Below are 26,223 nucleotides of genomic sequence, written 5' to 3' on the forward strand. Positions count from 1 at the left end.
TGAAGACCACAGGCAAAGTTCTGTCTTATCCTTCTGTCTATCCCAAGTATCCCATTACCTGTCATATCCTTTTCATCCCTACAGAGGGTGAAGACATTTTAGTTTTACAACTACTTGGCTATAAACTTGATCACCCATGCATTGTGATGGAAAAAACAGTTCTCCAATTGATTACATCAAGTAGAGAAGGTCAGACAGTGTCACAACCTGTAGTAATTAGTAGAATTCTCATCCGAGGAGTCTCCCTTGATGCTTTGCACCACACCCTCCTTTAAGGGATGAACTGGGAGAAAGGTGGTGAGGTGGTGAAATTTAACGTGTCGAAAGCATTGTAATTGCCAAAGTAAAATACTTGCAATTTTATTTACACACAGATTATTTAGAAAATAATCCAAACATTTGAATATGGGAATATGGAAGAGAAAAATTGACTGATGAGTGGAGTATTTCAAGGTGCAGTAGAGGAGACCACACAGATCATCAGAATGAATGAATGCCAGGCAGAACGGGTCACTCTGAATCGGGTTTTATGGAGACTACAGAAGGAAATCATTTAAATCTGTCCACTGACTCCTTTAAATATTTATCGAATTATCTTTTAGGTACTTCAGAAGATATGATTCTTGCACAGTACTTGCCTTAAAGTAGCTTAATATAAAGTAGAGCTATAATTACTGCAAACAAGTCAGAATGTGTGCCATGAACCAAGAATTATGGTTAATCCAGTTCTAAGCAACTGAGATTGAATAAAAATAAAAATGATGTGACATATGTGATATGCAAAATGCTATGGCTGTTCAAAAAATATTTACTATTAGTTATGGAGATGATGGGATTTGAACTGGGTTTGAAAGATAGAATGAGGACAGTTAGAAATAGGGGTACTGTTGTGGACAATGAAAAGTACAGGCTTGTGATGGGGACTGAAGTTAGCTTGTATGGGTGGGTAAGTAGCCAAAATCTATGGGGAAAAGTGGGATTCATGGAAAGAATGGTAAGGAGCAGTGCACTAGATTGTACTGGGACTTGAATTCCAGGCTATAGAGATGGCCTTTGGTCAATTGGCAACTGTAAGCCATTGAAGATTTTTGAGCAAGAAAGTGGCATGATGAAAGGCATGTTACAGGAATATTAATTCAGCATCTGTGGCAGAAATCACGGAATCTGAAGTAACCTAGAACAAGAGATGTATGTATAGAGGTTACAGATCAATCAAGTCATAAAATAATAAGGTCCTAAATTAGCACAGCAACCAATGGGCATAGAAACTGATATTATCCATATTTCCAAGCCCTCAAAGACCTTAAAGTCTTATTGAACTGAGGTAGAAGAGATGAGGAAAGAAAAATATCAAAGGCAACTATGACCTGAGACTTTACTCAAAACTTACCACTCTTTATATGACCCAAAGGGAAACAAATTTGACAACAAACACCAAACTATACTCAGAATCTTTCTCCTTTCTGACTGCTAAAGTCAAGTGTTACCAGATCCAGCGTGTGCCATTTCTCTTGTTCCTTAGGCCAGGCTAATTCATCAGATATGCATCAGTACAGTTGTAAAAATTGTTAAAATTTTGAAATACAAATGTATTGGTTGGTAAATAGCTGCTGCCCCCAAGTCCCTAAGTGTTCCCTTACTGATCTCACCCTCTCTCCAGCCTCACTGGTCTATCCCACAATCCAGCACCTACAGAGGTAACATCTGGCAGATTAGTGGGCATGCAGAACTCTGCTTGATGCTACAGCTCATGTCCGCTCTCATTGATCAGTGATCATGCCATTATGGTAACATTTTATTTATTTATTTATTTTTAGTACTCTTTATTTATTTATTTTTATTTATCTTTGGCTGTGTCGGGTCTTAGTTGTGGCACGCGGGATCTTCATTGAGGCGTGCAGGATCTTTTGTTGCAGCGTGCAGGCTCTTGGTTGCAGCCCGTGGGCTTCTCTCTAGTCATGGCGTGTGGGTTTTTCTCTCTCTAGTTGTGGCGCGCAGGCTCCAGGGCGCGTGGGCTCTGTAGTTTGCAGCATGCAGCCTCTCTAGTTGAGGCACGCGAGCTCAGTAGTTGCGGCACACAGGCTTAGTTGCCCCGCAGCATGTGGGATCTTAGTTCCCTGACCAGGGATCGAACCCGCGTCCCCTGCATTATAAGGCTGATTCTTTACCACTGGACCACCAGGGAAGTCCCTCTGGTAACATTTTAAATATTACCCCTACCAGGGATAGAGTTTTCTCCCAGAAGGTTCTCAAGTACCGTAAGAAAATAGACTTCTGTTGGGCCTACATGTGTCTGAATCTCAGAGATAGATTCACCCTAGATTCAAGTTGAAAATCTGTTGCATTGGAATTCATGGGACTTCACATTTAAATAATGATTAATTGGTAATTTAAAAAACTCATGAGAGTACAGTAAGATATGTACTTTTATTCCTGATAATGGGAATATACAATAACTTGACAGTAGGCTAATGAAAAGTTAATATTATTTTGCCTAAGGAAAAAAAATGTTAATGGGTGAAAGATATAAGGGAAAAAGATGATTATAGGAACGTTGTTTTTAATTGTAAAAAATTGGAATCAACCTAAATATTAAACATTAAAAGAATAGTTAAACCAGAGTAGTCAAGCTTATGGTAAATTTTATTTTCTTCTTTATACAATTCTGAGTTATTAGCTATTTTAGAAGGAATAAATAAGTTGAAGATAATTCTAAAATCTCCAGAGGCCTTTCCTAAAAGTGCTTGCCCATGAAGTTTTAATTGTAGAACTCAGGATGATCTCGCATTTCTCACCCAGACAGTAAACACCTTAAGACAATTAAGAGTTTTCAGGGAATTCCCTGGTGGTCCAGGGGCCCGGGTTTGATCCCTGGTCGGGGAACTAAGATCCCACAAGCCGCGTGGCACAGCCAAAAAAAAAAAAGAGAGAACACAGAGTTTTCAACTAAAAAGACTTTGCCTAAGTGTTCTATACTCAGCCAGGTTATATTTGTGTGTAATATATGTGTTTATGTGTGATATATGTATTTATGTCTATATGTGTATGTATGTGTGTACACATATATTCTTAACATATGACGCTTACTTCACTGATGCATCTTCTTTTGGACACAGTCTTTTGAGAGTTTTGTCTTTTCTTTTTTGATAGACTCATCCTAATCCATCAGTAATTTCCTTTCTAGTTGGAGCAGATGTTTACATTTGCAACATGGTGTCCTGCAGCTTGGGTGCCATTTGCTGCTCTGACACCACACAGTTGCCTACATTCACAATTTTGCCCAAGTAGTCTGTATTCCAGCCAGATGAGCTAACCAATCACAGGGAGGTTGGCAGGATGCTAATACATTTTACACAGATTCAGATGTGCAGAATCCAGGTCAGTTAAAAGTCTCTTCTTCTAATTCCTTGATGAAAATAGAAAAGATCTTGGCTGTCTACTAAAAAGAAAGTCCCTCATATGTATACCTAGGTCCTTGTCTTGTACTTGTGACAAGGATTGACTTAGCCTCGGGAAAAGCTGGTTCTTTTCTAGTGCAGTGGACCCCTGTGCTCAAAATCCTAGCACAACTATTTGTAGGAACAGATTCCTTATTCAGAATGAATCCATAAAGTTGAGAAGAAGCATGATATTGTAATAATAAAGAGCCTTTTTTGGGGGCCCAGATAACTTGCTTGATGTCCTACCTAGGGCTTTTGACTTGCTCAACTCCTGGGTCCCATTATCATCTACATGAATGGGCACACTTGGAGTTGTGTACTTCACAGCCTGAATGCAGCTGATGCAACTTCCCTAAAACTATATTCTTTAAAGAGTTTCATTAACCTTTAAAGGTGAATTGTGCAAAGAACAGAGGCTCTTAGTATTTATAGAGATTTTTAAAACATTAATCTTAGATTATGTATAAGAAGGAATTTTGTAAAGTATAAGTTACTGTATAATAAATATTATTAACTAAAATAGTCATCTAAAGGATTGATATTTAGAGAACAGAGACTTCTTTATATTCTACAAATTCCAAACTGGTTGATATTTTTATTTACTTGAGTCAAAAAATTGTGTTGGCAGTTGAAGAAAAATCTAATGTTAGCACATGATAATTTCAAGAATCACAGTTCCAATAATAGTAGCTGATAACTGCTAAGATGTTTCTGAAAAGAGAAAGTGCTTATTTTAACAACAACAAGAAGAGCAATTAAGAAACATTATTTGGTACATTTCCAGGAAGGGAATCATTTCATATGATAAAGAAAAAAATTGTACCCTAGCCCTTTACCATCACTTGTGGAACTTTTTCAAACCACAGTTAATTTCATCTTTTCAACTTTTGCTTGGTTTTAGATGAGGACTTTTCCCCCTTGGGAATCAAAGAAGTTGATTACACCTCTCCCACTAGAGTTGTGCAATGCCTTTAAATAGTTCTCCTGAAGTCTGTTTTCCATTACCATTATGAATTTCACAATACATTTCCAAATGTATTTTTGGATATTTTTATCCAAAACACTGTTCTCCAGTGTTGTAAATTCTTGATTACTCAAAAGGTTTTGGAGAGTAATGGTGTAAGATTAGCTCCTTTTTATGTAATATTATTTTTTAAATAAATTATAAAATCTGTAGATAAAATCTGACTGTTCATATGAAAAGTTTATTTAACTTTTTAGTATTATTCTATTTATAGGATCATCAAATGTTAGCATTGGAAAGGTCATAGGCATCATTAAATATAACCTCTGTATTTTATAGGAAAATTAAAAAAAAAATCACTTGCCAGTGACCCCGTAGCTTGTTAGTGGAGCAGCCAAGATAGCAACTCAGTTGTCTTGACTCCTAGTCTAACGTCTTTTCACTCCGCCCTGTTGTTAGTCCCTCTGACTTTGGTCCTTCCTCCACACTAACCCATCCTCCACTTCCAATAGAGCTTGTTTTCTCCTGCCCTCCTTTGACTGAGTGACTGCTGGTTCGGGCAATGGGATGGGCAATGGCTGGGTCAGATGACTGGAAGACTCCCTGAACTTACAAGAGTGTGTTCCCCATGGAGGGAAAGAGACAAGTGAGTATGTTACACACAGTGTGATGTGTGCCAGAGCAGAGGTGGGGGTAACGTGCTCTGGGGCACAGAAATGAAGGTAACAGTATCTGTCTGAAAAAGTTAGAGAAGCTTTGAAGAACAAGTTAGTCTTGAAGGATACTGGAGGTTCATTTAGAGAAAGGAAAGCATATGCCAAGGCAGAAGCTAAGTGGAAGATAAGAAAGGGAAAGAGAGGGAGATAATATTTACCAAGCACCAGAGCATCTACTGGGCACAACAAGCCATAAAAGAAGTATAACTGTCTCTTTTATAGTTGCGAAAATTAAGAGTTGGGGACATTATTCTAACATTTACTGAATGCCAACTACATGCTCGGCATTGTTGCTTTACTCACATTATTTCAATTAATCCTAACAACAAATTTATAAGGCGACTACTACTAATATTACACGCAAAGAAACAAAGTCTCAGAAAAATTAAGTAAATTGGTCAAACTCCCAAGTCCAGTAAACTGAGGTGGGGGAGGTGTGGTGCAAAACTAGTCTCTGCTTGATTCTGAAGCAGCTTCTGATCAGGATATGGAGTTCACTGGTTCATTGTAGCAGACAGGGGAAAGTTATAGATGGATCAAAGAATTACAGAAAAACCCAAAAGAACTTTTTGGCCAACCCAATAGATCAGAGTAAAGAGAGGGGGCCTCATCCTGTTGTTGCAGTTTTTGGTAGAAAGTGCTTTGATCACATTTATATTTTAGAAAGATGTTCAGGCAGCAACATCTAAGATGGATTAAACAGTAGAGATGAAGGTTGAGGGAACCAGTGAAAGGACTTTGTAAAAACCTGGAAGAGAGGTAATGAGTTCCTGTCTAAGATAGGAGCGATGCAGATGGAGGGATAGGCGAAATGCAGAGGGTTTTTAAGGAGTAAAACCCAAACAACATGATTTCAATTTGGATATTGAAGGAGATGGAGGGAGAAGTAGGAATCAAAGTGATCTCTGAGGTCAGGGAACCAATAACTGTGAAATGAAATACAGCATTTGAGACAATGACTTTCTTTTATGTATAATTTTTATTTACTTTGAATGTTTTTGCACAATACCTATTCAGTATAACAAAATAAGAAAATGTAAATCGGCAAAAATAAACAAACTTGGAAGCCTCATAATTCTACCATGCATATATGCCATGTATTCATAACATTATAGAATTTTATGCATTCATTAGCCAGAAGATCATACAATACATATGGTGTTTGAAACATGCTTTTTTTTACACTCAACTACACAATTTGATTGACCTTCCATGTCAAGAATTCCATTTTTATGGCTAATATACCATTTGATGGATTTGTCATAAGAATTAAACAAACCCCCCATCTCTCGACATTTGTCTTGGTTTCCAGTGCTGTGTAATGACAGACTATAATTATACATACTTATATGTGTAGGTAAAAAATGTTTACTTTCACTTGGACAAATTATTAGAAATGAAATGCTATATCAAAGGGAAAGCTCCACTTGAGGCTTTTGGTGTCTACCCTCAGGTTGCCCTACAGAGTGGGAGAGAGCCTGTTTGCCCGCATGCCTGCCAGCAATGGGTACTAACATCCATTAAAAATTTTTCCAAAGTAAAAAGTAGTCATCAATTTGCATTTTTCATTATAAGTGAGGTTAGACAGTGTATCCTACGATTATAGGTCATTTTCATTTCTTCTTTAGTAAATTTCCAGCTTTTGTTCTTTGTCAACTTTTCTATTGAAGTATTCCTATCTTTTTCATATATTAGAAAATGCTCTTTATGTGTTAAGCTTTTATTTCTCCTTAAGGTAGTAATTTGTTTGCTTCCTGAAAATTTTTTGAAATATTTAGCATATATTTTTACATCCAACTATCTTTAACTTGTATCTCTGGCTTGTTTTTAAGTTTATATCTTATCAGCAGGGTTAAATTAACCCATTACTATTATTGATGATAACTGATATATTTGGTTTTACTTCCATTACCTTAGTTAAGGACATTTTGTTATAAATTCTTTCTGCTATTTATCTTCTTCTTCTGTTTTTCTTTTTTTAATTTTTAAAAATTTTTAACTTTTTTTTTTTGCAGTAGGTCCTTGTTGGTTATCTGTTTTAAATATAGCAGTGTGTACATGTCAGTCCCAAACTCCCAGTCTATCCCTTCCCCCTACCTTTCCCCCCTGGTAACCATAAGTTCATTCTCTAAGTCTGTGAGTCTGTTTCTGTTATGTAAATAAGTTCATTTGTATCATTTTTTTTTTAGATTCTGCATATAAGCGATATCATATGATATTTGTCTTTCTCTGTCTGACTTATTTCACTTAGTATGATAATCTCCAGGTCCATCCATGTTGCTATAAATGGCATTATTTCATTCTTTTTAATGGCTGAGTAATATTCCATTGTACATATGTACCACGTCTTCTTTATCCATTCATCTGTTGATGGGCATTTAGGTTGCATCCATGTCTTGGCTATTGTAAACAGTGCTGCAATGAACATTGGGGTGCATGTATCCTTTCAAACCATGTTTTTCTCCAGATAAATGCCCAGGAGTGGGATTGCTGGATCATATGGTAACTCTATTTTTAGTTTTTTAAGAAACCGCCATACTGTTCTCCATAGTGGCTGTACCAATTTACATTCCCACCAACAGTGTAGGAGGGTTCCCTTTTCTCCACACCCTCTCCAGCATTTACTGTCCATTTGATGATGGCCATTCTGACTGGTGTGAGGTAATCTCATTGTAGTTTTGATTTGCATTTCTCTAATAATTAGTGATGTTGAGCATCTTTTCTTGTCCCTCTTGGCCATCTGTATGTCTTCTTAGGAGAAATGTCTATTTAGGTCTTCTGCCCATTTTTCGATTGGGTTGTTTGTTTTTTGGATATTGAGCCACTTGAGCTGTTTGTAAATTTTGGAGACTAATCCCTTGTCAGTCACATCATTTGCGAATACTTTCTCCCATTCTGTGGGTTGTCTTTTTGTTTTGTTGTGGTTTCCTTTGTTGTGCAAAAGCTTTCAAGTTTAATTTGGTCCCATTTGTTTATTTTTGTTTTTACTTCCGTTACTCTGGGAGACAGATTGAAAAAGATATTGCTGTGATTTATGTCAAATAATGTTCTGTCTATGTTTTTCTCTAAGAGTTTTATACTATCTGGTCTTACATTTAGGGCTTTTGAGTTTATTTTTATGTATAGTGTTAAAGAATGTTCTAGTTTTGTTTTTTTACATGTAGCTGTTCAGTTTTCCCAGCACCGTTTATTGAAGAGACTGTCTTTTCTCCATTGTAGTCTTGCCTCCTTTGTTGTCGATTAAATGACCATAGGTGCGTGGGTTTATTTCTGGCTTTCTGTCCTGTTCCATTGGTCTATATTTCTGTTTTTGTGCCAGTACCATGCTGTTTTGATGACTGTGGCTTTGTAGTATAATCTGAAGTCAGGGAGCCTGATTCCTCCAGCTCTGTTTTTCTTTGTCAAGATTGCTTTGGCTATTTGGGGTCTTTTGTGTCTCTATACAAATTTTAAGATTTTTTGATCTAGTTCTGTGAAAAATGCCATTGGTAATTTGATAGGGATTGCATTGAATCTATAGATTGCCTTGGGTAGTATAGTCATTTTAACAATATTGATTCTTCCAATCCAAGAACATGGTATATGTTTCCATCTGTTTGTGTCGTCTTCAGTTTCTTTCATCAGTATTGTATAGTTTTCAGAGTACAGGTCTTTTATCTCCTTGGGTATGTTTATCCTAGGTATTTTATTGTTTTTGATGCAATGGTAAATAGGATTTTTTTTAAATTTCTCTTTCTGATCTTTTGTTGTTAGTGTATAAAATGCAACAGATTTCTGTATATTAATTTTGTATCCTGCAACTTTATCAAATTCATTGATGAGCTCTAGTAATTTTCTGGTAGCATTTGTAGGATTTTCTATGTATAGTATCATGTCATCTGCAAACAGTGACAGTTCTATGTCTTCTTTTCCAATTTGGATTCCTTTTATTTCTTTTTCTTCTCTGATTGCCATGCCTAGGACTTCCAAAACTATGTTGAATAAAAGTGGTGAGAGTGGACATCCTTGTCTTATTCCTGATCTTAGAGGAAATGCTTTCAGCTTTTCACCACTGAGTATGATGTTAGCTGTAGGTTTGTCATATATGGCCTTTATTATGTTGAGGTATGTTCCCTCTGTGCTCATTTTCTGGAGAGTTTTTATCATAAATTGCTGTTGAATTTTGTCAAAAGCTTTTTCTGCGTCTGTTGAGATCATCATATGGTTTTTATTTTTCAATTTGTTGATGTGGTATAGCACATTGTTTGATTTGCGGATATCGAAAAATCCTTGCATCCCTGGGATAAATCCCACTCGCTCATGGTGTATGATCCTTTTAATGTATTGTTGGATTTGGATTGCTGGTATTTCATTGAGGATTTTGGCGTCTATATTCATCAGTGATATTGGCCTATAATTTTCTTTTTTTTTTGGTATCTTTGTCTAGTTTTGGTATCAGGGTGATGGTGGCCTCATAGAATGAGTTCAGGAGTGTTCCTTCCTCTGCAGTTTTTTGGAATAGTTTCAGAAGGATAGGTGTTAACTCTTCTCTAAATGTTTGATAGAATTCACCTGTGAAGCCATCTGGTCCTAGACTTTTGCTTGTTGGGAGTTTTTTAATCACGGTCTCAATTTCAGTACTTGTGGTTGGTCTATTCATATTTTCTGTTGCTTCCTGGTTCAGTCTTGGGAGATTGTACATTTCTAAGAATTTGTCCATTTCTTCTAAGTTGTCCATTTTATTGGCATACAGTTGCTTGTAGTAGTCTCTTATGATCCTTTGTATTTCTGTGTTGTCCATTGTAACTTCTCCTTTTTCATTCCTAATTTTATTGATTTGAGCCCTCTCCTTTTTTTTTTTCTTGATGAGTGTTGCTAAAGATTTATCCATTTTGTTTATATTTTCAAAGAACCAGCTTTTAGTTTCATTGATCATTTCTACTGTTTTCTTGTTCTCTAATCCATTTATTTCTGCTCTGATCTTTATAATTTCTTTCCCTCTGCTAACTTTGGGTTTTGTTTGTTCTGCTTTCTCTAGTTGCTTTAGGTGTAAGGTTAGGTTGTTTATTTGTGATTTTTCTTGTTTCCTGAGGTAAGATTGTATTGCTATGGACTTGCCTCTTTGAACTGCTTTTGCTGCATTCCATAGGTTTTGGATCATTGTGATTTTGTTTTCATTTGTCTCTAGGTATTTTTTGATTTCCTCTTGGATTTCTTCAGTGATCCATTGGTTGTTTAGTAGCTATGTTTTTCCACCTTTGTTATTTGGGTTTTGTTCTCTTCCACTGACTTGGAGGTTATGCATTCTTTTTCTATTCATAGTTATGTGAATTTTTTGTGTACAAATTTGAACCTATGTTTTTCTTTCAGTTTTTTCATATTGATATGTATGAAAGGAAATGAGAGCTTTATCTCTTCCTCTTCCCAACCATCCCCCGTTTCCCTCAGACTTTAAACGTTTTTTCTTTATAATATGTAAAGATTATTATATTTTTCCCTTAGATCATATGTCTTTCTTTTTAAGGAGGGGCTTTATTTGCTATTTAATAATTTTTTCAATTATTTTAGCAAGATATTTAGCAATATATGGTATGTTCCACTACTTTCTTAATCTCAAGCAATTTATTGAATACCAGTTTTTTCCTCATACTTGAGTTCTTTATGTTGATTTCTTTTCGATCAGTGAAATACATCTTGATTTCCAGAAGTCATGCACATTCTCAAATGTCTTTCTCTTCCCTCATATTTACCAGTAGCTTGCCCAGATATAGAGTTTTGGGTTCATAATATTTTTTTCCACATAGCTGTGTATCTTATTTCATTCTTTTTTCATGGCGTTTGTTTCTGCACAGGAGAAATGAAATGTCAATTTGATTTTCCCATGTATTCTGTTTTTCTTTCCTAGACACTTGTCATACTTTTCCTTTGTTTTGGGTGTTAATCACTTTTTATTAATTTTGCCAGGAACTTGATGAGTTTTTATTGCCCTGAAACTTCAAGTAAGGAATATTTTCTTGCATTAATATCACAGCTTTTACTTGTGTTGTTCTGGAATTTTCTGGCTTCTTTTTACTGCCTCCAACAACAGCTTTAATCTTGCTGTTACAGTTTATGTTTTCTTTTCCGTTCGTGTGTTTATCTTAATCATTTTCTCCTATAGCTGCTGCCTTCTGTTCAAAGGATACAGTGTTGTCTTGCATCTTCTTGAAGATCTGTGCCAATATTTACTGAACTTTTTATAAAAAAGGAATATTCAGAAATATGAATAATTCAATAATAATTCAATATTTAATGCTATGATGCTTTGAAGTAATGTTCCCTTTTTTTCTGCTGAAGTATTTTTCATAAGTCACACATCATTATAACTTTCCTACAAATGTTTCTCTCATTCTTAAATAACTACAGCTTTATCAATTCTGGAATTTTCTACTATATGCATGGGAAAATGTTCTCTTCTGTTTTTAAATATAATCAAGAATGTTAGAAGCATGATTTTTTTCTAAAAATTACATTATATTACGAGTCTTCTCTCTCAATAATGATTTCTTCTGTTTTTAGCATATTTTAGTTGTTAAAACAAGGACTTTTGCATCCAGGAGACCTGGGTTTAAGACATAGAACCTGTAGTGGTAAAGAACATGGCCTCTGGATCCCAATTCTCTTGGTTCAAACTCCAGCTTTGTCACTTACTGTGTAACTTTGGCAAGTTAGTTAACCTCTTAGTGCCTTAGTTTTCTCATCTGTAAAATGAGATTAATAATATTTGTTACTTCATAGGTTCTTAAATGGATAAACAGATAATATTTATAAAATATGTAGAACAGTCCCTGGGACATAGTGAATGCTATGTAAATATCTGCTTTAAAATTCCAGCTCTAATCTTCATCTCAATTTTGTTGTAAACCTAAAAAAAAGTCTTTAAAAAAGATAAACAAGCCAGAGCCTGTCTACCTAGAAACAGGCCTTAAACAAATGACAATAGGAAGAAGAAAGGAGTGTACTACCATTTAAAAATATTTGACTTACTAATTACAAACAAGATAAATGTGATTTTGAATTTCAGCATAAAAATGTAATAAACCAATGTTAAATGCTAAAAAAATCTCCTAGCGCTATCACCTGTTAACTGAGTAACTTTAGTCAAATCATCAAATTACTCTAAGCCTCCATTCTCTCTTTAAAATGGACACAATACTAATAAAAGTAATGTACTTATTAATAAAAATATTAGTAATTATTAATACTACTTATTAATACTGTGAGGATTAAAGGAGATAATTTATATCAAATATCACCACGTAAGTGCACATTCCTTGGTTGCTACTATTTTTTTAAATAATCTAATGCATACTTGACTACACTACATTTATTTGGCTTTATTAAGCATTGCAAGTCTCTTTATTCCACAATTTCTCTGTTATTGAATTCTTAATTGTGAGTTACTTTACAGATGTGTAACTCCAGGGAGAGTAAGTACAGATTCAAAGCCGCATTGTCAGTGCAGAGGGAAGATAAGAAGCAAGGTCAATCAGGTCCTGCTTTTCATCTTTTTTTTTTTTTTTTTCTTGAGCCTGGGAAAAGCAGGGTCTGTGATTCTTTTTTCTTCAAAAGGCTTATTTCCCGTCAGTAGGATCATTTCCCTCAAGCCCTTTACTTTCTCCTCACCCTCTGTCCAGTGCTTTGAACCGAAACAAGGGGCCCAGTGCTTTTTGCATATCTACAGTTATTCTATTCTGCTGCGAGTGAGTGTTGGGGGACACAATGGGGGAGGTGCAGCTGCACAGGTTGGGGGGGTTGATGGAATATGGGGTGTACTGTCTTTCACAAGATTTTTTTACGCGTTGGGTATCATTGATTCCTTTTAGTCCCTTTACGTACATTGCTGTTTTGAATTTTCCCATAAATAAGCCCAGCCATATCATGCCATGACGTGTTGTGATTGTAACTAATTGTGGGACATCAAAGAGGCCACTTCATTACCTGCAAATAGCCAACTATATCACTCTTTTAAAAAAATCTTGGTTTCTCTCCTTGCTTGAATTATACGATTATTTCTATGAAAAGCTATTGTTTGGGATTTTCCCCCTAATCAGTTTCCAAAATGTTGTTAACTGTCCATTGATGTACCCCACATAAAATGGGCTTCCCTGGCTTACCCACAGCTTGCCCATCCGGGACATACAAACCAGAAGGTTCACCAGGAGGAATCAGCACTTGCCTTCCATGTCCTGATGACAATCACACTTCTCCACCTGGAAGTACTTCCCCTGAAGACTGTGTCTGCAAGGAGGGGTACCGGGCATCTGGCCAGACCTGCAAAGGTAAGGATCCCACCATTGGCAGATAGGAAATATAAAAGCTGATCTCTTTTAGGGAAGTAATGCCAGTGTTTTCATCCAGTTAATTGGGCATGGTCTTTAATATTCCTTCCTCTAATCTTATTTGGGGGGAGTTCTTTGTTTTTATTATCTAGCATTCCTTATCACTGAACATATCCATATCTTGCTCCAGAGAAAGGAGATCTGAGACTCCACAAGTAATGTGACTATGAAAACAGATTTAGTATCGGAAAAGATCTAAAATGAATCTAAGAGAGACAAGTCACAAATTTAACAGCAAATTTGAATAACAAATGAGCTAGTTTGGGCTCTGGTGATGGTTAAGTCCATTTAAAGAAAATATTTTTATAAGTAAAGTACTTTGATATTATTCATATCAAAAATTAAAAGTATTTAATTAGCCAAAGCTGTGGCTCTTGGGATTTGTGGCAGATGTGCTTTGCTGGACTTATTTGTTCTTTATTTTATGCCACTCTAACTGAGAAGGAAAATAGCTAATGACATATGAAGGTCAAGAACTAGAAAATTTTGTATCCACATAGATATCAAGATTTTAAAATTTCTAAGCTTAAACCATAATATTTAGTCTGTTTTTAAACTTAACTGGAAGCAAATACCTAATAAGCGTGAGCCAGAAGTGTTCTTCTTCCAAATGTGCACTTAGGAATTCATATGCAGTAAATGGGAATGCTGTTGATAATTTAGCTCTGTGTATACAATGTCCTCTTGACCAGAAAAGAAAAAGCGGGGGGAGGATGCTTTATGGACAGAGACTCATTTTGCTTTTTACTCTTATCCCTGTAAATGTTAGTTGTCCGCTGCCCTGCCCTGAAGCCTCCTGAAAATGGTTACTTTATCCAGAACACTTGCAACAGCCACTTCAATGCAGCCTGTGGGGTCCGATGTCACCCTGGGTTCGACCTCGTGGGAAGCAGCATCTTCTTGTGTCTGCCCGATGGTTCATGGTCCGGTTCTGAGAGCTCCTGCAGAGGTATGCAGACTGCCAATTCACATTGTTTATTGATTGTCTTGCTCAACATCCTCAATTTAAACTCTAATGGACTAGTAGATTCTTTGTTTCTTTTGATTTCATAGACCATAGACCACAGAAAGAGAAAAAATTATAGGAGGTTTGAAGTCAGAAGTGCTAAGTTCAGTTGACCACATCATCATAAACTATGCCCTTTGTGTTTCTTTTATGAACAAGCAAAGGAAAGGCCTGCCTGGGAAAGAAATGGACAGGTTACCTTAAACCTCAGATTTCAAGCAGCCAAGACAGGGTCCAGGGAGAGTTTGGGGATGGTCAGTGTGCGGCTTTGATGTCTGCTTTGATTGTAGGACTCCAAGGACCACACCAGTATCCTGTGACAAGAGTAGTTAGCCAATGTATACATCCCCAGCCTTCACTTTGAATAGACAGCATGACATAGAAAGTGGGAGTTTGCTAAAGTGAGATCCCAAAGAGCCTCATCAGGCCAACAGAAAAGGGGGCAGTACCATAGGTAGAACCTGAGGCTCCCACATCAGATACAGAGAAACAACAAGCAAAATTGAGAGTACCTTAATTCACTTCCACTCTTGCCGTCTCCAAGACCTGCTTTCCTACTTCTTACGACCACTGCATGGCCAACTACCTAGGGTTTCACAAATTGGGTTGAAAGAGAAGGCTCTCTAAGAAGAGAGGGGAACAAGCCAAAGGACTTGAGAATCTCTGCCCATGAAGCTTCTGAATACAGTATTCCCCCCCTCACCTCGGGTTGCCAGATGAAATACAGGACACCCATTTAGATTCAAATTTTAGATAAACAACAAATAACTTTTTAGTACAATATAAGTAAGTCCCATACAAGATTGGAGACCTTCTTATACAAAAAATTATTTGTTGCTTTTCTGAAATTCAAATTTAACTGGATATCCTCATTTGTTTGTTTTTATGCTAAATCTGGCAACGTTACCCCCAACACATCCCCTAGGCATCCTTTGGCAATACAATTTGCTGAGCCTTTGACTGCTCCAAGACCCTGTATCACCCAGCTCACTGGAGTAGGGTAAGAAGTTCTGTCTTCTAGTCTTCTCTTGGCTCCCACACCCATAAGGGAAGCCAACCTACTCACAACTTCAAGGTCATTTGTGAACCCCAGGAGACATTCACCGTTTGTATTCATCGGCTACCAATGCTGAACTCAGCTATGAATATGAATTTGCTTAAATCAGGTCCCAGTCCAGACCCTTATCTCTACTTACAAAAAGAGAAGGAATCAGCAGATTGAACCAAGGAGACCTGAAAGAAGAGGGGAGAAAAATGGAATCACTGAGATGCAAAGGCAATTACATTGGGAAAATAAGATTAGGATTCCAAGAAATAGGAGAAATCTGAGAGGAGAAAGATATCTTAGGGAGAAGAAAAAGGTTGCTGACACAATGAACAGACATAGTCAAAAACCAGATTAATAAGTTAGAAAATCAACGCAAGAAATCCTTCTGAAAGTAGAGCAACATTGGAAAGATTAGAAAAAAGATGAAAGAATAAAATGACACAAGAATAGTCACAGGAAATAGACTCTTCACAGATTAGGAATCCAGAGAGAGAATGGAGTGGAGGAGAAACACTAATAGAATATCAAAGAATATAACCGCAAGCTGAAATCTTGAAAATACACATGACTGAAATCTTTGAGAGTCAACTTAAAATCACTTACTGAGTGCCAGAAAACAAATTATTGAAAACAGATCCATGTCTGGAAATAATCTTATTGAAACTTGTGAAAGCCCTGGAAAAATTAGAAAATGGGGCCTGTTTCACAGTTAGAAATAATATTACCTATAAAGGAAAGGGAATCAGACTCGCCTTGAACCCATTATTAGCCATTCTAAATATTAGAAGATAAGAGTATGTTTCCTGAATTCTGAAAGAAAAGAATTAGACCCTAGATTTCTAAACTCCGACAAGCTATTGATTATGTGGGAAAGCAAAGCAAAGACATTCTTAGTCATACAGTCGCAAATGGTAAAAAGCCTATTACTGAAAAGGTTGATCATGGGAACCTCTTAGAAATATTCCTGTAAAGTTACATAGTTATTAAGTTCTTTGTAAAACCTCTACCCCTTCTTCCAAATACCTCGTGGCAGAAGGTAGAAAACATGACATTTTAACTTTCCACTTACTGACCTTCCAAAGAAGAGTGAGAAAATCAGGCAGACAACCCCTTTAGGATAAGGTCTGGCCCCTGCCTCTTTAACCCTCTACAGTCTCCATCCTGAGCCTCGAATCCTACACTAAAGCCTTAAGAAATGGCCATGCCCTCTCAGGAAGCCATCCGTTTGCAAGTTGTTTCAACAGCCTTGATTGTCCAATCATTCCTTTGGTCCCTGTATATAAGCCCTCCCTGTCGCTGACCTTCTCAGCTGGGATGGGATGACCCCTAACCTCTGTATGTGCATGCACAAACCTGTCCTGCCCTCATTCTAGCCCTTGTGCTTTGTGTGTCAGGGTCAGTCAGGGAAGCCCAGGAAATACACCATCTGTGCTATGGGATGAGGAACTTATTTTAAGAATCAGACCTTACACGATTTTGGAAGGAGCTGGGAAGTGGAAGGTCCAGAAGAGAAATTGGAGCATCAGAGGAGTTACTACCAGTTCAGTCTGAGAATGCAAGCCCACCCAGCTGCTGAAGTGGAACCACAAGGGAGAAGTGTGTTGGGAAGTCTAAGAGAAGCTTTATCTCTGTGTAACCATGCCCTGATGCTCTACAGCCAAGAACCCAGCAGTGAGCTTGGGGCCACCTTGGGTCAACAGGGTCAGCAATTGGGATGTGGAGTGGAGGTGACCAAAGACAAGCTGGAACCTACTGTGCATGTCTGCATTTGTCCATCACTGATTCTGCCTGCAGTGATCGCTGCCTCTCTTCCGCCTTCCAAAATCAAGTGCAGGTTCTTCTTTTGATCAACCCTAAACGGTCCCACAATAAGGGGATTCTGACAGTGTTTCCCAGCTTTACCAACTTGTTACAATACAAACCACTGTACTTACTTTAATTAATTAACTTGTCGATCACCTCTGCTAGTCTGTGAGCTCATTATGAGCACAGAATGTATCTTCCCCCACCCCAGCTAATCCTTGGTTATACTTCTGGTAAATGATATGGATAAGTACATTGACAAATAGATACACTGACAGTCTGCTTGTGTCACTTCCCATTATACAGTCCCATTTTTAAAAAGCAGGCTTGTTGTCTTCTATGCAATTTGCATTGATGTCCCCGTATAAGTAAAATAACTTTAATCAAAATAAGAGCGATGCTCTAGGATGTGAACTTTTCTAAGCTCCCTTTAATTTCACCTCCAAAAAACTACTCCCTAACTTACCAGTGAACAAAGTTGTCCTGAATGAAGGTACTAAGTCAGGCTCTTCCTCTGGCTCCTCATTAATGGTTTTAGTTACAGGCATACTTCGTTTTACTGAGCTTTGCTTTATTTTGCTTTGCTGATGTTGCAGTTTTTACAAATTGAAGGTTTGTATTGATAGCAACCCCACGTTGTCAGATGATGGTTAGCATTTTTCAGCAATAAACTATTTTTAAGTAATGGATGTATATTGGTTTTTAGAATAATCCTAATTTGCACACTTAATAGACTACAGTATAGTGTAAACATAACTTTTATATGCACTGGGAAACCAAAAAAATCGTGGGACTTGCTTTACTGCAATAGTCACTGTATTTGGTGGTCTGGAACTTAGCCTGCAATATCTCTGAGGTCTGCCTGTACTTGAGGTATTGTTCTATGAAACATATACCATAATTCCTTAATTCAAAAACACTTTTTCCCCACATCTTAACATCCTAAAACTGAGATGTACCTCAACAACCGTGGCGTTAAATCCTTTCACAGACATTATTGTTTCTTTATTAGCAGCTTATAAAATAATGTTGTGCCTTACAATTGGGGCGTCTGGGATTCGGTGAAATATGGCAGTTATGTGGGAATTCATTTCTGTTTCAGGAGGGGTAGTATGGAGAAAGTAGCATTTTACAGATCTAATTTAAATCTAATTATAAAGACAGAGGATAAGTTTATTTTTTTCTTGAAAATCTTTCTAAAAGTGAGGCAGAAATGAAAGACCAGTGTAAAATATAAAACCTTTTACAAATTTCATGTTACATCCTAAATGTTTTGTAGTGTTAAATAATAACTAATAGGCTTGATTCTTATTCCTCCTATACATTCTTCATTAAAACACTTACACTCTGAATTTTATCTGAATTGCACATTCCTTTCTAAACTAGTAAGGATTCCTTTGTGGTTTCTCAATGATAACTAGCTAAACCACAACATGAAAGTAAAGTAAATTTTGTGATAGTATTTTTCCTGAGAAAAACGTTCAGGCAACAGTGAGAACCCTACATTTAACATCAGATTTATTTTATTTTCAGTATAGAAGCTGTCAAAATTGGGAGAGTGACAGGAAGTGTAAATCTGAGAAAAAAATCTAACGAGTCTTTCCATTGAGAACCAGATCAAGTTCTCACATTGTCTGCTACCTAGTAGACCATTCTCTTGAAAGACTAAATTGCTGTTTTCTAAAAAGACTAAATAAATATTTAAGGATTGCTTTAACATGAATGTCAGTCAAACGTTTATTGCAGAATTGTTCAGCTTATTGAAATAAAAATATTTTTGAAGTTGAAACTCATAAATAAGCATGTTCCTATCAAAAATGATAAAAATGGTCATTCTTGGTTGAAAAGGAGTATAAAATGTTTAAGAACTAAATAGGAATTATTACATATGCTTTGTTTTCCCTGAGGAGCAATGAAAGTTTATTAAAACCAACACTTGAGAAGCAATGTAATTTGCATGTGTATGAAACACCAGCTCTAATTTACTATCAGTTCTCTTGAGAGATGTTACAAGTTCATTTCGTCTCAAGTTGGAAAGCTGGAGTCATTTCAGCAGTTTATTGGATCAAAAGTGGTTGTTTAATATGGTTTTCTAGATTTTCTATATCTTGATCATAGTAATTTGTCTCATTCACTTTTAATCCTACCTGGCTCTTGGCATTGTGCTACGCCTGATGAGTGCCCTCAAGAAAAGTCAAAATACGGGAGGCAAAATATTTCTACACCCTTGATGGATACACTCAATAAAGATTCTACTTACGTAGTGGACACACTCAATAAAAATCAAAACATGGAAGGCTAAATAATTCTACTCACTTGTCATTAATAGTTGACTTTGGTCCAAACTATCCCAGTGATTGAAAGGCGAGGGCTTATGGTTTAACTTCTAATCTAATTCTTGAGTTTTCTCTAAGGAGTAATCAATCCTAAATGAATATTTCATGCACCCAATATTTATGTTCTGCCAACTAATATAATTTGAATGGGTTCCTTCAGAATAGATTCTGTGAAACCGTGACTTCAGTTGAATATGCACTGAATATTTTACCCCAGCCTCCTTTCCTATTATTTTAAAGTTAAGCTTTCATCATAAGTAACTGCATGCTTCATATGAAAAATTGGCAAATGCATAAAAGAAGGAAAAAGACATCTTACCCAGAGTCTCAACAAAGTTCTTGAGTCCCAAATGATTTTGTTCAAAAATATTTAGAGATTGCTCTGTTGTCTTGTGGCCTTTAGTGTTGCAGGAGTGTTATCTGAGAGAAAAGTGAGATTTGTCCTTTGGCAGGGGTTGTTTTTGCTTTTTGTACAATGCCTGATGCTTATTGGATTATATCTGTAAACGATTAAATTGAGTATCTGCGCCCATCTGTTGGCATATTCAACAAGAATCCACTCTCTTGTGCTCTCCGTATCTCTGTTTATGACCAGGATGTACATGCCATCTGACTGAAAGGGTGCACGGCCATGGGTCTGTACAGCCCCCCACCTCTCCCTCTCCCTTCCCTGCACTCTCCTTTCCCCATCCTCTTCCATGTCTCCCCCTCCCCTCCTCTTCCTCTCTATCGCCTGCCTTTCTCCTCCCCTTCTCTTCCCTTTCTTCTCCCCTCTCCTTATTCTCCCCCTTTCTTTCCTCCTTTACTGTCCTTCCTCCTTCTCCTGATTTGAAATCCTGATTGGAGTGGGTCTAAGCTAGAACTGGAGAAAAAGAAGTGTAGAAAGAGCATAAACTCTTTAGAGATAATTTTACCTAAAGAAGAACACATAATAGATTGGAGGCTCCAGTAGGGTATAGAATTTGATGGAGTTGAAGCTCTTGAGGGAATAATCTAGGAAGATAGGAGGTCGTTGTCAGAGGAGGGTGCTTGGATTGGTGCTGGCAAGGTCTAGAGGATAAGGCAGTGGAGGGGAGGCTGAAATAAGGTGAAGGATGTGGTTATTGGTGAAGAAGAGGTGAGGAATATGACTCTAGGGTATTGGAATGATCATCTACATAGATCATGAAATCACCAGCTTGTGTGTGTGTGTGTGTGTGGGTGGGTGTGTGTGTGCGTGCATGCCAGAGAGAGAAAGAGAGAGAGAGAGAGAAATATAAAATCATTAAAGAATGAGAAATGGCCAAAAGGTCAGTAGGCAACTGGGGAACGGGGGTGGGGGAAGGGACGTTTTTCCTCCCTTCAGGGAGCTGGAGGTGTTTAGGAAGAAGAAAGAGAATGATCTGGGAAGGCAATAAGAGCAGGTCCTGTCTATAAGAGACAATAAGATTTTTTACTAGGATGAGAAAGTAAGGAAAAGTTCATAAGAGAAGTTTAGGATAGGACGGGATTTATTGAGGACTGATCATGTATTCCAGAGGGCAGGTGCATGAGTTTGTGAGTTAGATTTGGATCAGAACTGTGTGGGGATGACCCTGGTAGATGAAGCGATTGTCATGAACAAGAATATAGGGCCTGATGGAATTGACTGAGCTGTACTCTAAGGCACTTTATGGGATTTGGGTGGGCTAGGCGGTGGTAGACTCTTGCCGGAACTCAGAGCACAGATGTCATTTGGGAAACTGCAGGAGCAGTCCGAGTACCTTCTTGTAGATTCTCAGTTCTCTGGACAACCCATGGCACTTCTGCTGCTGGTGGTGCTGAGGCTGGCTGAGGCACAGGGCCCTTTCCAGCCTCCAGGGCTTAGTAAATACTCTTCTAGCTCCTTCTTCATGGTGGTTTCAAAGTCAGTAGAGAAAGGAAGTATATCACCAGTTGTAACCTGGTCACTTCTCAGACCAGGGGAACGTGATCCAGGCTCACATGCTCTACCCCTGAGCAAGGTTGGAGCACACACAAATCCCATGAGCTGAAAGAAGCAAAAGAGCTTCCCTTGGAAAATTAACAAAGGGAAAATGAATGGATGCTGGGCAGAGGGAATTAGGGTTTGCATATACCTACTGGCATCGGTGACCCAAATAACTAGGTCATAAGCCAATTAAGGGTTTGTTTTTCTCTCACCTGAAAGGACAGAAGTAGGTAATCCAAAGCTGCTATGATAGCTCATTGTCATCAGAGACCCAGGCTTCTTTTATTTTTTTGCTCTACCATCTTAGTGCATGAGACTTACCCTGTAATATGCTGGGGCCCTATCCTTCATGTCTGTATTTCAGGACAAAGAAGGAGGAAGAGGGGAAGGCAAAAAAGTACTCTCTCAACTGAGACAGTCCCCACTCAAAAGCTTTTCTGGAAGTCCCATACAACCTTAGCGTATATGTCACTGGCTCTCATTTGTTGTGATGGAGGTGGAGAATTGTTATCTTCTAGCTGTGCATGTTACTATGCTGAGTAAAACTGGGAGGAGTGGTTATTGGGTGGGCAACTAGCAGTCTCTGCCACAGCAGCAAAAACAAACAAAACAATGATAATGCATAAGTCAATATTATCATCATGAGCTAGGATTTGCAGGAAGCGTCTGGGAAGAAAGGGGTGAAAAAGCTAAAAGGACCAGAATTGTGGCTAGAGTAGAATGCTGGAGTTCAAGATTGCAGAAGCTGAGCAGCTGTCAAGAGTCTGGGATCATTAAAAAGCCCAGGATATGCCCATGAGGTCTGAAAACTGAATTGAGCCTGATCTCCGTCCTGGAAAAGACCCCTTCCTTTTGTTTGAACGTAGCCTGGAGAATCACAGCAAAGGCCCAGCTGAGGGCTGCAGGGACCTCCCTTTGTAAGCCATCCCCAGTCTCCAGCCATCACTGTCCATTTAGGGCCAGACTCCTTAAACAGCTTAAGTTTCCCACCTATAGGCAGAGGTGGAAGACAGTGTTGTGGTTTAGGCCATGCATTTGATGAAACATAGGCTTTTAATTATCCCATACTAACTCCAAATATAATGGTGTGTTATTCACTGTTTGTAATGTGTAGGCCTTATTAAATTTATAATTATTATCTTTGTCCTCATTGAGTAGAATATGATCTAATTGTTTTCATTTCACATAGTGAGAACATGCCCTCGTCTCCGCCAACCCAAACATGGCCGCCTCAGCTGTTCTACCGGGGAACTGTCCTATAGGACAGTGTGTTTGGTCACCTGTGATGAAGGGTACAGACTAGAAGGAAATGCTAGGCTTACCTGCCAAGTAAACGCCCAGTGGGATGGTCTAGAACCCCGGTGTGTGGGTAAGTTCTTAGAAGGCATGCTGCCTTGGATGGGTCATTTCTCTTGCTCTCTGGTTTCTCCTGTTTTCTGTGAAGACCTAGAACTAAAAACCGGCTCATTATGGATATAAATACACATCCATATGTATAGGTATATGGCGCTGTAGATACATGAACAAATATGTGGTTTTATTCCCCTCCACTGGTAGAAAGACTTCTCACCACAATCCAGTTTTCCGAATCCCTAAAGTTTACAGCTTCAAATGGTAATGATTTTTGTTTTAATTGGGGCAAATTTGGATGGATTTTTTAACAGCAAATGCTGTGCAATTCCCTCAATTTTTAAAACACAATTTACCTTTACCTTGTTGATGAAAGGACAAAATTATGAACCAGTGAATGTTAAGATGGGCCGTAAAATTCTCTTTCATCAGAAGATTTTCTGCCTTGTCCTTCACTAAGAGTTGTGACATCTCATGCCTGAAATTGGGTCCAGAATGAATAAACTCAGTAGCTCTTCCAGTTTGCTGCATCTTATACACTGTTGAAACATTAACAATGGTAATAATGATGATGATGAACTGATAATAACTACCATTAGTGAACCCTTGCTATGTGTCAGATACAGTATACCTGGGAGTGCTAACAGGTATGTCATTAAATAACCAACTTCCAAAATAGGAAGAAGAACTATATGTAGGAAATAAATTGAGGTATTCCAGGATCCTAGATGGGAAAACTAGGTACTATAACTATCTCTATTCTTTATAAATTGATTTACAGGTTTATTCTAGTATAATCTAGTATTGGATCCAGGGCTGATAATAAGGGAGGGTGTCACCAGAAAGGATATTGGGCTTTACTGAGGGGTTCAATAACAGTCCTAGAGTTGACCCTCATGGTGCAGGCTCAGAAAACTTATAGAGGAGTATTAAATATTTAAATAATAATTTAATAATAAAAATAACAAGTAAAGTTTATTAACAATGAGATACTTGTCATGACTACTGAAAGACATAGGCCTGACAGGCATTATATTTCCCTGGAGGCAGAAGCTACAAGGATTCCCAAACCACAAACAGACTTAGTTGGCATAAAACCAAAACAAAGGGAGTTAGCTTCTCCAGATAGTTCACAGAATTAAATGAAGATGATGGATCTATCCACCATAAAAAGGCTGCTTTGGCAATGGAACATTAAATCTCAATAAATCCCTTTAGTTGGAACGTTGTCTCCCAAGATTAGAATTTGTATCTAGATATTAATGGTTACTCCTGAGAATCATCTATTTCACTGGCTCCATGGATGAGTAGCTTTTCTTGTGAGGGACCCAGTCTTTTATTAAAAATATAATACATTTAATAAGGTTACTCTGGAGTTATTCTTTAAAGAATTTAAATTTAATTATTAAGTTTAACTTAAAATTTTAAAATTCTTCAAACTTTAAGAATTCTCTTTAAAATTATTGTGCACATCTCTGTAATGATTTAAAGTGTATGTCAATCTTGGTAGATTTGAAGTATAACCATCAAAAGGAAATTATATTCTTATTTACAATTTATTGGGGAGCAACTCACCGTAGCCCTCAAATTCTGACAATAACCATAATTACTATGAAATTTTCCACTTAAAAAATTGATAGACATGAATGGAAAGCATATTGAAGAATAGATAGTTGCAAAACAGGAAAATTTTGAACATGAGGTACACTGAGGGAGAACTTATTCTCACCATCATAAGACAGATTATGAACCCACAGTGATTAAAATGGTACATTAATGGTACAAGGATGCACAGAACAATGGAAGCAAACATGGCTCAGAAACAAACATTATTTTTTGTAGAAGAATATAATATTCAATAAGGGAAATTTTAGATATCAATGGGGGAAAGAAGCTTATCTAAAAATTAGTCAGTTTTCACTCACCTCATTTTTAAAAATCACTAAGTTAATTTAACTAATTAATTAAATGAGGCAAATTAAGGAGTGAAATGTAAGAAATAATATGGAGAAAATATGGATTTTAATGGAGAAGAACTTCATAAAAATAAAAAGGACAATAGATTTGAATACATAAAGATGTAAATTTCTGTACTTCAAATGAATTCTCTGCATTATTAAAATGCAAACAAGAAAAAGTTATTTGAAACACATAAAAAAAAAGTCAATGTCCTTAACATTTTCTGACATATGAAACTAGACCAAAACACAAAAATGTGAAGACTCCAATACAAAGAGAGATAAAGGAAATGAATTAAATGAACAAAGGAGGCGTTTTAAAAAATACAATTAAAAAATAAACAATGAAATTGAGAAAATTCTAGAACCAAAGTTATGAGACATGGGTTAAATTATACACTGGTAAAATTTCACAGATATAAATATTTTCATTATTAAACAGGAAGAATGAAAATAACTAAACATTAAATTCAAAAGCTAGGAAAATAATGATTGTAAGAGAAGTTGAAAGAAGTACATAATAATAATAAAGGAAGATGAATTATAAAAGGAGATGGAATGCAGTAGAGTGGATAAGAGGAAAATCTTTGAATAAAGTAATAAAATAAATTTTAAAAAGAAGACAGAAAAATGCAAAACTAGAATTTTTCCAGGAAGCTATCACAAAGGAATATATGAGGTCTGAGGTTTTTATTTTATTTTTTTAAAATATATTTATTATTTTTGGCTGCGTTGGGTCTTCGTTGCTGCGCACGGGCTTTCTCTAGTTGTGGCGAGAGGGGGCTACTCTTCATTGCTGTGCGCGGGCTTCTCATTGCTGTGGCTTCTCTTGTTGCGGAGCACGAGCTCTAGGCACGTGGGTTTCAGTAGCTGTGGCACGTGGGCTCAGTAGTTGTGGCTCACGGGCTCTAGAACACAGGCTCAATAATTGCGGCGCACGGGCTTAGCTGCTCCGCAGCATGTGGGGTCTTCCTGGACCAGGGCTTGAACCCGCGCTCCCTGCATTGGCAGGCGGATTCTTAACCACTGTGCCACCAGGGAAGTCCCAGAGGTCTGAGGTTTTTAAAAGAATAATAAGACACCATACAATACATTTATTATGCATGATTTTCTAAGAAAATGAAAATTATTCAATGAATCAAGGAAAAAAGTAGAAAAGCAAGTATATAGTTACCTGTGGGTAATTTACAAAGAAATGGAAATGTTATCAGAGTTTAATTACTCCTCCCCAAATGACTGAGGGATCAGTGAAACTCTTTCAAACTTTTAAAAAGCAGTAATTCTCATACCATGT

At 37.2% G+C, this 26,223-nt stretch overlaps 1 protein-coding gene across 2 annotated transcripts in view; it reads left to right on the plus strand.

Annotated features, from left to right (window-relative positions):
• The window catches only part of SVEP1 (sushi, von Willebrand factor type A, EGF and pentraxin domain containing 1), a 180,465-nt gene that overhangs the window by 50,835 nt on the left and 103,407 nt on the right, over positions 1 to 26,223 (plus strand). For both annotated transcript variants that reach the window (XM_061200115.1, XM_061200116.1), the window contains exons 4-6: positions 13,262 to 13,420; positions 14,250 to 14,429; positions 22,811 to 22,990. In XM_061200115.1, coding sequence (XP_061056098.1) covers positions 13,262 to 13,420; positions 14,250 to 14,429; positions 22,811 to 22,990 — 519 coding nt within the window. The remainder of the gene's footprint in view (positions 1 to 13,261; positions 13,421 to 14,249; positions 14,430 to 22,810; positions 22,991 to 26,223) is intronic.

The sequence above is a fragment of the Eubalaena glacialis genome, chromosome 9 (genome assembly GCF_028564815.1).
Source record: "Eubalaena glacialis isolate mEubGla1 chromosome 9, mEubGla1.1.hap2.+ XY, whole genome shotgun sequence".
In the NCBI taxonomy this organism is placed as follows: domain Eukaryota; kingdom Metazoa; phylum Chordata; class Mammalia; order Artiodactyla; family Balaenidae; genus Eubalaena; species Eubalaena glacialis.